Raw genomic sequence first — 12,765 nt, 5'->3', positions numbered from 1 at the left:
CTGACAGACGTAGCTTCGTCTGCCTCGGGAAACTCGGACCAACTTCGCTCTGGCTACTGCAGCAGATTGAACTCATAACTGAGCAGATTAGATGCACATGTGCCAAATGAGTGTCCGGCATGCGGAGAGACACCTCACGACTCGAAACATCTTTTCGCATGCCCGGAAAACCCCACACAACTAACGCCTTTGTCTCTGTGAACAGACCCTGTATAGGCTGCACGCTTCTTGGGTCTTCCGTTAGTTGAGCTTGACAACAACGACTAAGATACTAACCGATACGGGCGGGGTTGTTGTAGCCGCTACAACAACGACAGCAACGGTCACACGGTCTAACAAAAGAAATGTGAGCAAAACTGTCGATTTTGATCGCCAATGTGTACCACACAATATGTCGGCTGACTTAACAGGCGACCACAAAATTTTTCGATTGTGTACATCAGAAACGAACGTCATCGTTTTAAAAAAATCACCCGCCTCTGATATATTTCAGTAGCCGATTCGGTGAGGGTCGCATGGCAAATCACAACTTCTAAATGCATTTAACAAATTTTAAAAATTATGTTGTTTTTAAACGGTTTGAGTTTTATATAATTCTCAAACTCTTGCTAATTACACATCAAATGTCTTATTTGTGTTTTCGTAGGTCCTCCAATTAAAGGAGAAAATATATGATGAACGCGGACCGGAATACGTTGTGGAAAAGCAAAAGCTTATATATGCAGGTGGGTTTAAATTAATCTGCACCTACATACATAAGTTCAGAAAAATATCAATGAAATTATTATATTTTTAAATAGGTGTTATACTAAAGGATGAACGGACCATAGCTTCATATAATGTAGAGGAAAAAAAATTTGTTGTGGTAATGCTCAAGCGAGATGTTGGTAATTACTCACAAAAGCCAGACGATGGCGCCTCATCCACATCTTCTGAAACTCCATCGACCCCTTATAGTGAAACTTTAAAAGATACTCCGAAGAATAAAGATGAAAAGAAGAAAGTATCCAAAGAAAAAAGTGGTGGAAATGGAAGCTGTCATGAAGAGACGAAGTCTGCAGGCAGTGGTGGTAGCGGCGGTAGTGATGACAGTGACGGCAGTGGTGAAGCTAGAGCTGTTTTAGAAGCTGTAGGCAGTAATACCAGCATCTTGTCTACTGGTTCGACTACTTCTCTTTTGTCGCGCAGCAGTGGTGGTTCCGATAGTTCTGAAACTAGCCATAGTACATACTCCAGTGGTGATCTTGCCGGCGTCTTCTCAAACACGTCTTTGCAATCACGTGCTGAATCTAATTTACTCATGGGTGAAGAGTTCAATCGTACAGTCGAATCCATGATAGAAATGGGTTATTGTCGTGAAATGGTTCTACGCGCTTTGGCAGCTAGTTTCAACAATCCAGAACGGGCAGTAGAGTACCTTATTAGTGGTATACCCGACGCACCAGAAGAATTTAATGCAGCCTCAGCAGCTGTCGCGGCTATTGGGGAAAGTGTTTCAATGCGTAGCATCGCCGCAAGCAATGAAGACAATAACACTTCTCAAGGAGAAGCAGCTTATCGACCAAGTGGCGGCGAGAGCGTCGGTCCCAATCCAGTGGCTAGTGGTGACAACTCAACTACTCACCAAGGCGAAGGTCGCTGTGCAGACCTAAGCCCTGCTGGAAGTCAACAAGGACCAGGTGCTACTGAAGAGGGTAATCTTGAGAGGCAAATAAAATTAATGATTTTTAATAGTTCCGTCTGCGTTTTTTTAGATCCTTTTGATTTTTTGCGCAACCAACCGCAGTTTGTGCAGATGCGTTCCTTGGTGTGCGAAAATCCGGACTTATTGCATGCAGTTCTGCAACAGGTAAGTGTAAATGCTATTAAAGCACTGTTTTTTTTATGCGTATACGTATCTACGCTTGAAATACTAAGCGTCAGCTTAAGCGTATATGTAAATACGCGCTAAAAGAAACGCGACTACTATTGTACCTACTGGTTTAATCTTAATGGCGTAATAAATTTAGATAGGACATACTAATCCTGCTCTACTACAACTAATATCGGAAAATCAAGATGCTTTCTTGAGCATGCTTAATCGGCCAATGGAACGACATTCTGATGACACTAGTCCTAGTCACCAATATCCACGTCGTATGACACCAGGGCGACGTGCACAACTAGCAGCTGCGGCGCGTGCTGCAGCCGGAGGGGATGGCTTTCATGTTCATGCGCTGGATACTGCCCCAGGTGCTGGTGGGGATGGCCCTACAACACGCGAACATCCTACAGATGGTGGCGATGCGGGAGCTGACAGCATTCTACGTGAGATTTTGCCACCTCGCACAGACAGAGCAGCAGAGCGGCGTCGTGCTATTGCCGAAGCCTTCATGCGGGAAAGAGCTGCTGCTGCTGCTGAAGTGGCTGCATTAATTGCTGCTCCTCCTGCTATTGCTTCTTCGAATTCTACTGCTGCTGCTCCTACCGATTCTGCTGGCACTTCTATCGCCGTTCCGCATGATACGGGCTCAAGCGTAGGTGGCAATACAAACATACCTGTAACAGAAACTGTGTCTGTTTCTGAACCACCTGTTTTGGAGAGAACCGCCGATGGCCAAAGTTCTTATGTTATTCGTCTAACTGCAGAAGATAAAGATGCTGTTGAACGCGTATGTGTTAATACACTTTACTAATATTATTATTTTCTGTTGACCACCCTTTCTTTGCAGCTTAAAGCTCTCGGATTTGCAGAAGCACTAGTATTGCAAGCATATTTTGCTTGCGAAAAAGATGAGCAATTAGCTGCAAACTTCTTGATATCTACATCATTTGATGACTAGAAAGAGATACCAGAAATCTAAACAAAATCAACTAATTTTTAAGCAACACCTGCTATGTCATATGATTAACGACAGCACTGAATTCGTTTCTCATGATTTGTTTTTTTTTTTTTCTTGTATTTAAACTGATCCTCCGCTCTTTTGTAAATAAACGTGTTGAAATTTGAACTCTTTTCGGCTTCCTCTACTTATGTAATAGCGGAGCGCTATATGGAAGCAAATGCGACAAAAAATTCTAAAAAAACTTAAACTTGGGTTATTATGGGTTTTGTTACAGAATGAACTGTATTTTAATTGAAAATTCCTAAAAACAAATAAATAAACATGAGTGGGAAACAATATCACTTTGAAATGGGGGGGGGCTATTGTATTGAACCATACTGTATATACCGAATAAAAGTCAGTACTTGATGGCATCATATGTATCTCTTTAACATTATCCTTAATTCCTTGTTTTTTTTTCAAAATATCGCTATATATCCTCTGATTTCATTTAGATTTTTTTCTTTATATTGGAGAGGAAAAAATGTGCTGATTTGTCAAATATTTCTTACACCATATTTGTCATACACCATGTAAACTGGAGAGATTGAAATACTTAATAAAACCGAGTTATTTCAGTATTTAATAGTAAATTTATCAAGTAGCACAGAACTTCAGCATTATTTTTTATTCCAACGGAATCAACTTCTAGTCGCTTTAATTAAACATACTCCTGAATTTTCAACACGCCTATTTTCTTCAGTTTGTATATGGGGCTTTAGTTGAATCCATAGTAGTCCAATTTTTTTCAAGTATACTATGTTCTCAGCTATTTGGATTCAGTGAATTTCACGAAAATCGTATCTGCAAGATTTCGATTAAAAGTCGAATATTGCCTCGTACTGCATTGCATGTAATGCTGTACAGTGAAAATTAATACGATGTACATATACATATTCCACTCGTTGTATATTTGATGGATTAAGTTATATATACTATAAACATATTTTAAACAAAAGGCATGCATTATTATACTCTTGAAAGCGAACCTTCCGATTTTTAATAGTAGTTGCTATCTTAAGCACCACCCCAACAACTAAATAAGCATTGATTTTTCGTTCAACCAGAAGCTATTATATTAAAAATGTTTTGATTTTACTTCAGCTAGCGGAGAAACTTAATGAAAGTTTTTCCTTGTGCCTGCAGATAACTTTTTTGTTATTGTTCAACTGCATGGACTAAAAATCTTTCAAATATACTAAAGAGAACCATACACCACAAAAGCTAAACGAAGCGTATAAGTAACGAGTGAGTTGGATTTATTTATTTTATAATCAACTGCTCGGTGTATTGGATAACTTGCTTTATCCATAACTCATACATGGCGTAAGTTGTGTATACAGCGAGAACAAAAGTTGTTTTGAAACAAATAAAGCGATATATAAACTGATTAACTAGATAGAACGCAAATTAATATGTACGTATTGTAATTGCAATTAAATTGATTAAAATGCCGTAGAAACGGAAAATTTGTTTGTTTTTTCTTTATAATTAAGATAACGATATTTATATATGTATGGCCCTTATTATGAGTTGCATTCGATTTTCGATCTTCGCTGGTTATCGAAGATCGAAGATCGAATGTAAAATTGGTATTATGAGCTATGCAACCCTGTCGAAATTATCGAATTTTCGGTCGAACAGAATTTTGCTTTCGATGCTGTAGCGTAGTGTGAGAAAATTGTTGAAAATGTAAGTATTTTGCGTTTGTTTTTTTATTTTTTAGCGTCTAAACGCTAATTTTAAACAATTTGTATTAACTTCATGCAGGTCTAAGGTCGTGAGTACTAAACAGCAACTCGAAAGGCTGGTTTCATTGATGGAAGAAAATCCTCAATTTGCGAAAGGGATTTGTACGAATGTAGTATTACAGTAAATACACCACTCTAATGCATTTACAAATATCGACCGCACACGATGTCAATGCCATCATGACCCACATAAGTCATAATGAACTCAGCGGGAATTCAACGCCATACGTTCAAAGGCACAGTTCAGTTTACACTTGCCAATTGCATTACTCAAGACAGGCACACTGACCAACTCACGTGACGATCAGCTTAACAGATCGTCAGCGTCAGTTTGTCAGTGCGACTGCCAAAATAACTATGACACATATGCTGAGTTAGCATAACATATGCACCTTTGTAGTTTGTAAGTATTAGTGTAAATTAGTGTAAGAAATCTTGTATAAAAGAAAGTAATTTCGAATAAAGAAATCAATTCTTGTTGCACGCTACATATAAGCGTTTCCTTCATTTACATGGCGATCCGGCCAGGCTTCGGTCGTTAGTCAGCGGAAAAACCGCTAAAAAGACCGCGCGCCACTGACCGTTATAACACCTTACAACGGCACTAAGTCTAATTTTTTGGTAACATACGGGCAAGATGATGAAGCTCCTGCTGTGATTCTATTCGCTCAAAACGTAGCTGCGAAATCTCCGGATGAACATCTTCTCATATATGATCTTGGGTTATCAAAGGATGATTCCAGAGCTTCGATAGCATAAAAGGGTGGAATATTTGAAGGAATCTGACTGGCAGCACAGCAACCAGACCCCTCCAAGGCAGCAAAGAAAAAAAATTAAAATGGATAGTATAAATAAATTAAGATAAATTGAGCACGCCTCATGGCCGCTTAACCAAGAGCAAAATTAATTTTGCTTAGGAAATTTTTTTTTGTAATTTTGCTTAGGAAATTAAAAAAAAAAAAAAAAAATTCAACAGTTAATTGAAAAATAAACAAAGAAAAAAAGAGCTTCTTATAAGCATTAAAATTTTTTTTACATAAGTATGCAGGAGATTACAACTCAGGAGGAATTCAATAGAGTATTTAAAAAGTGCGAAGACACCATAAAGGAACTCATAAAAATTTCCGAAAAAATCCTTAAGAGTCGTAACACTGCAAAGCAAGGTCCGACGCCGATTACCATAGAAGAGTATCGGCGACGGAATAAGCTTAATAAAAAGGAAGAAATTCCTAAAATACCTACCCCTATAAAAATCCACAAAAGGAGACGGGGAGGTAAACAATTCAAAAAAAATAAAGAAATAGCCGAAACTTTTAGGCTACTGAATCTAACAACAAATACCGTTGATAGATTAAGATTAAAAGAAAAAATAAATATGTTAAGAAATAATTAATTTTTCAGAAAATAATAAAACTTGTTAATAACAAACTGAGTAAATTGGAATGTCGAAGGATTTTTCTAAAAACCCACTTAAGGGGGATCAAAACGCAACTTTAAAAGTTAGAGAGAGAGAATTAGCTTATGGAGTCTAATAGGTATGACTAGGGAACCTACTTTAGATGATGCCTACAACTAGAGGAGAAGAAACATGTAGGATGATGAGGATGGTATTCCCTAATGAGGATTAAATTAAATTGTAAGAGATTCTTTTCAGTAAATAAATAAATAAAAATATACACATAACAACTTTAATTTTATTTTTGAAAATTGCATGGTGGAAAACCGTATTACACGGTATCCTAATAGGAATAGCAGGATACGAAGTCGGTAAGGAAAATTCTGGAGAGAAAAACGCTGAAAATAAACTGGTCAGGTATGAACCAAAACTCAGTATAGAAAACAAAGAAGAAATCTCAGATAAATGGTTAACTATTTTCACATGCGTAACTACATTTTTATTTGTCGCAATTGCAATTCTATTAAAAAATTATATAAAGAATAAACTGAGACAATTGAACACGGTACAACAACGCGTCTAAACAAAAAATTCGATATTCCAAGAAATGAACCAATGGCAAGAAATATACGACGTATTATCTGAAGAAAAAACAAAAGCTAGTAAGTCGTACAAATGCATAAATAAAAACGCTACTATAAAAATAGAAACAGTAGTAAAGCATTTGAACATAATTTTAGAAGCTCTAAAAAGAATAAGACAGGTGATCAATACAACAGACCGTATACTTACCAAAGAACACCAGAAAGAAGTCCGCCAATTTTTCTTCGCCGTACGAGATAAGTTGGTATCTTCTTTAGCTAGACACAATATAGAAGTAACAATACCAACCACAGTAGAGGAAAAAATCCAGATCGATTTCAATTCAATTTTATCAGAACGTGCTCAGAGCCCGATTCCATCACCTTCCTTGAGCCAAACTCCATCAGTGGAAGAAAAGAAACCGTTAGACATCCCAATCATAAACGTCACAATGGTGCAAACTGTAGTCGAATTTGTTAAAACTGCTTCATCAGTGCTACCAGAGTTTGATGGTAAGCCGGAGAACTTATACAGTTTCCTAGACGCCCTTGATATACTTGATCAAATCAACGATGATCACGAAGCATTAGCGATAACAATGATAAAAACCAAGCTAAAAGGCATGGCAAGAAATTTTATCAGTACCGAAAACACAATAGAACTGATAAAAACAAAATAAAGGGTGAATCAGTAGAAGCTTTAACCGCTAAACTCCTGAACATCCAACAACGTAGCAAAACTGCTAATCAATACACAGCAGAAATAGAAAAAATTACTAGGTCATTGGAAGGAGCATATATCTCGGATGGACTCAACCCAGACTTAGCAACGAGATATTCAACCCAAGCAGCAGTCAAAGCAATGTGTAAAAACTGCTCCAATGACAAGGTCAAAATGATAATGCAATGATAACGATGCAATCTCTAAATTTACGAACAGCTGTACCGAAATAACGGGCAGCTCAAACACAATTTTGAATGTACGACAGCAGAGTCAGTACCGGAGTAATTTCCGTGGAGCTTACCGAAGTAACAACTATGGAAATTACCAAAGTAGGAGATTTAGACCGCAACCGAGATACAGCAATAACTCGAGGTCCAACAGCAATAATAATAATAATAACCGAAGAGGATCACAAGCTCAAAATGGCAATAGACCTTACAACCAGACCCGTAACGTGCGCAGCTGCACCCAGACGGAAAACCAAGAAACTCCACTTCAAGATCAGTAGATAGGAAAATATGCGTACTTAATCTACATCTCAACAGCTATATAGCTACGAGGACTTCATTAAATAATTCGATTTCAAATTTCTTAATTGATACAGGAGCAGACATCTCCATTATAAAAAAGCATCAAATTAGTAAAAATCATCAAATAAATACAGAACAAATTACAGATTTAAAAGGCATTGGTCAGGGAATAACCAGCACATTAGGCACAATCAAAGCAGACTTAAAAGGCGATGACCTCTTAATTTACCATAAATTTCATGTCGTAGAAGACGACTTTCCAATTCCATGCGATGGAATAAGAGGACTAGATTTCATAAAGAAGTACAATTGTATTTTAGACTATGGAAAAACAGAGGATAAACGAATCCTAAGACCATATGATTTCCCCCAAACAATAACGATGCACCTAACAAATTGTCTATCTGTTAATACAATTACGATCCCTACTAGATCTGAAGTCATTAGACAAGTCAAAGTAAACACTGACAACATAAACATCTTCATCCCACACCAGCAATTATCTGAAGGCATTTTCATAGCAAACACCATTACAAATAAAGATCAAACTTTCGTTAGAATTATCAACACAACACATAAAAACACAACCATTCAAAATTACAAGATCAATACCGAAAATTTAGACGATTACACACTAATTAAAACAACCACACACGATAAAAATTGCAACGATACAGAGAAATTAAAAAGATTAACAAAAAACTTTCCAAAATTTGTCAACTCTCAGTTAACAACACTATGCACAGAATTCATAGACATATTTGCACTAGAAACTGAACCAATCTCCTCTAACAATTTTTATAAACAAAAATTATACATGAAGGATGACACTCCTGTTTACATAAAAAATTATAGATTGCCTCAAACGCAAAAAGGAGAAATATGCAAACAGGTAAATAAGTTAATAGAAGATGATATAATAGAACCCTCTATATCAGAATATAATAGCCCAATCTTATTAGTCCCTAAAAAATCACTGCCAGGAAAAACAGAAAAAAGATGGAGATTAGTGGTAGACTACAGACAAGTAAATAAAAAGCTAGCAGCAGACAAATTCCCACTTCCAAGAATTGACGATATTTTAGACCAACTTGGAAGAGCAAAATATTTTTCATGCCTAGACCTTATGTCAGGTTTTCATCAAATCGAGTTACACCCAGACTCCAGAGATATAACCTCATTCACAGCCGAAAATGGCACATATAGATTCAAAAGACTACCTTACGGATTAAAAGTAGCACCAAATTCATTCCAAAGAATGATGACACTAGCATTTGCAGGCCTCAAGCCATCTCAAGCATTTCTCTACATGGACGATTTGGTTGTATTAGGCTGTTCTGAAAACCATATGCTAAAAAATTTAAGAGACGTATTCTCCACATGTAGAAAATACAACCTAAAATTACATCCCGATAAATTCCTATTTTTCAGCCAAGAGGTAACTTATTTAGGACATAAATGCACAAACAAGGGAATACTACCCGATCCGAGCAAATTTGAAACAGTTCAAAATTACCCAACACCAAAAACAGCGGACGAAGTTAAGAGATTCGTAGCTTTCTGCAACTATTACAGAAGATTTGTACCGAATTTCGCAGAACACTCACGAAAATTAACTAGGCTTTGCAAAAAGAATGTTTCCTTCGAATGGACAGAAGAATGTCAAAAAGCTTTTGTCTACTTAAAGGAAGCATTAATTAGTCCAAAACTTCTGCAATACCCAGATTTCGATAAAGAATTCTGCATAACAACAGACGCTAGTGGGTACGCTTGTGGGGCAGTCCTTAGCCAAGAACACGATGGCAAACAGTTACCAATTGCCTACGCTTCCAGGTCATTCACAAAAGGTGAAATCAACAAAGCCACAATAGAAAAGGAATTGGCCGCAATCCATTGGGCTATAACCTTCTTCAGACCATATGTCTATGGCAGAAAATTTCTAGTTAAAACCGACCACCGTCCCTTAACATACCTATTCTCAATGAAGAGTCCTTCATCAAAACTGACACGAGTAAGACTCGATTTAGAAGAGTACGATTTTGAAGTGGAGTATATCGCCGGAAAGGAAAACTACATTGCGGATGCATTATCCCGCATAACAATCACAAACTTAAAAGATATGTCAGTGGAAGCAAGTAAAATATTGAAAATAACAACAAGATCAGCAGCAAAAAGCATCAGCACAAGTAATACTGAAAATAAAGAAAGTCACAAAGAGAACCCAAGAATATACGAAGCGCTAAATAAATTTGAAGTAAAAATACATGTCGAGCTCGTTTTTACTCCTCCGAAATTATATTTCAAAAAAGGAAAGAAAATTTGTAGCAATTTGGATACAAGCAACCTAATTGTTGAGGATAAGATTGACTTTACAATTCTTTACCAGGCTTGAAAAAGAAGCCGGCAATTTAGGACTTGTACAAATACAGTTGTCCTTAGGGGACAAATTGTTTAAAAGAAATTATACTGCAGTAGGCAAATTTATACAATTGGGTAAGAAAGTTCTCAAAAATCTAACAATCGCACTAACCCCAGAGGTTATATACGTGACAAATCCCGGGAAAATTAAAGACATTCTGCATAAATATCATGACGATCCTATCAGTGGTGGCCACCCAGGAATAAATCGCATGACAGACAAAATCAAGCAGAAGTATGGCTGGCTGAATATGAAAAATGACGTAAGAAAATACGTAAAAAACTGCATCCACTGTAAGAAAAATTAGACTAACAAGCATATAAAAGAACCAATGACAATAACGGAGACACCTCCGAAGGCATTTGATATTGTACAAATCGATACAGTCGGACCATTACCGAAGTCGATAAATGGAAACGAGTATGCAGTTACCATTATATGCGATCTAACCAAATACTTGGTAGCTATCCCAGTCCCAAGCAAACACGCAACGACAGCCGCTAAAGCCGTGTTCGAGCATTTCATCTTGATTTATGGACAAATGAAAACAATCACGACAGACATGGGCACAGAATACAAAAACAAATTATTCAAAGAACTGTGTAAATTGTTAAAAATTGAACATAAAACTTCAACACCGTACCATCATCAAACTTTGGGTACTGTAGAACGCAGTCACCGGACATTCAATGAATACATACGTTCATACATATCCAGTGACAAAGACGATTGGGATGAATACCTCAGGTATTTCGCGTATTGTTACAATACGACGCCATCTACCACACACAAATATTGCCCATTTGAACTAATATTTGCAAAAAACCCACCGAACTACGATTTCTTAAAAGAAAATAAAATCAGCCCTTTGTACAATCACGAAGCTTACGACAAAGAGGTAAAATATAGACTTCAAATAGCCCAGCAAAGAGCTAGGAAATTAGTCCAAGAGGCTAAAGAAAAGCAAAAAACGAATTATGATAAAAGTAGCTATAGTAAGGAAATAAACATAGGAGATTTAGTATTAGTTAGAGAAGAGGCCTCCCATAAGTTAGAGAATAGATATAACGGACACTACAAAGTTAAAAATATTGATAAGAATAACAATTTTACTTTAATACCACATAGCATAGGAAATAGCAATAAAAACAATAAAGAAATCATAATTCATAAGAATAGACTTAAAGCAGTATAACACCACTAGTAATAATAAAAAAAAAAAAAACCAAACAATAAGCACTCCAGTTTACTCATTTGGTTAAATAGGCACACAAGCCAAAGAAACAAAATATAACACATCATGTACAAAAAAAAAAAGAAAAGAAAAGTCAGCAAAACATAACACATGTAAAACAAATGTAAACACAAAGAAAGAAAAAAAAGAAACCATAATATACACTTCATGCAATAATGGCAATATGAGCCGAAAAGCAATTAAAATTTTGTAAGCGCAACTAAGCCTTAAGTAGGTCATTAAGTCGTTAAAAATGGATATATAGAATTGACTGCAATTATATAGATCCATTTTTTTTTAAGGCGGAAGGTGTAGTATTACAGTAAATACACCACTCTAATGCATTTACAAATATCGATGTCAATGCCATCATGACCCACATAAGTCATAATGAACTCAGCGGGAATTTAACACCATACGTTCAAAGGCACAGTTCAGTTTACACTTGCCAATTGCATTACTCAAGACAGGCACACTGACCAACTCACGTGACGATCAGCTTAACAGATCGTCAGCGTCAGTTTGTCAGTGTGACTGCCAAAATAACTATGACACATATGCTGAGTTAGCATAACATATGCACCTTTGTAGTTTGTAAGTATTAGTGTAAATTAGTGTAAGAAATCTTGTATAAAAGAAAGTAATTTCGAATAAAGAAATCAATTCTTGTTGCACGCTACATATAAGCTTTTTTTTCATTTACACGAAGCTTCAGGCGGCAAAAAAGTGGGAAGATATTGCGCTGGAGCTCAATTGTTTAGGACCACCAATTAGAACGACAGCAAAGTGGATTAAGGTGAATTAAAGTAATTTTTCATTGTATAAGTAAATTTCAGCATTGTGTTTTCAGGTGTGGGCTGACATGAAATCGAAGGCCAAAAAGAAAATGTCACAAAATAAGGCTGAATACCGAGCAACAGGTGGAGGACCGAACAGGCTTCAATCGTATACAAATATTGAGGACACCATAATTGGATTACTCGAGCTTGTTGCCTGTGTGAATCCACCAGGAGCGGAATTCGGCCTAGATATAAGTGATAATCAGCGCCTAGATTCGCCTGAGCCGGCTCCAGCAGATGAAAACCAGCCACCATTCGATTTGGAAACGAGCAATGTAGACCGAGGCCCCTATTATGAGTTGCATTCGATTTTCGACTGTAGTCGAAAGTGCTGAGCGAACGAATTTTCATTTGGTATTATGGCGCTCATTCGATGAAGGATAGCGCTATTGTGAATTGCGCTCGTTTAGGTTGTTCACAATAGTAT

General features: G+C 36.8%; 1 protein-coding gene across 10 annotated transcripts in view; it reads left to right on the top strand.

Annotated features, from left to right (window-relative positions):
• Positions 1-4,333, top strand: part of LOC118745664 (UV excision repair protein RAD23 homolog A) — a 50,899-nt gene extending 46,566 nt beyond the window's left edge. For all 10 annotated transcript variants that reach the window (XM_036479233.1, XM_036479230.1, XM_036479227.1 and 7 more), the window contains exons 3-7: positions 647-725; positions 801-1,694; positions 1,755-1,849; positions 2,010-2,651; positions 2,712-4,333. In XM_036479233.1, the coding sequence (XP_036335126.1) occupies positions 647-725; positions 801-1,694; positions 1,755-1,849; positions 2,010-2,651; positions 2,712-2,822 (1,821 nt within the window). In that variant the 3' untranslated portion in view covers positions 2,823-4,333. The remainder of the gene's footprint in view (positions 1-646; positions 726-800; positions 1,695-1,754; positions 1,850-2,009; positions 2,652-2,711) is intronic.
• Positions 4,334-12,765: the final 8,432 nt, after the last annotated feature.

The sequence above is a fragment of the Rhagoletis pomonella genome, unplaced genomic scaffold, assembly GCF_013731165.1.
Source record: "Rhagoletis pomonella isolate Grant_MI unplaced genomic scaffold, Rhpom_1.0 Rhpom_scaffold_00009, whole genome shotgun sequence".
Lineage (NCBI taxonomy): Eukaryota > Metazoa > Arthropoda > Insecta > Diptera > Tephritidae > Rhagoletis > Rhagoletis pomonella.
Note: the sequence above shows the minus strand (reverse complement) of the source record. Positions and strands in the feature narration are given on the sequence as shown.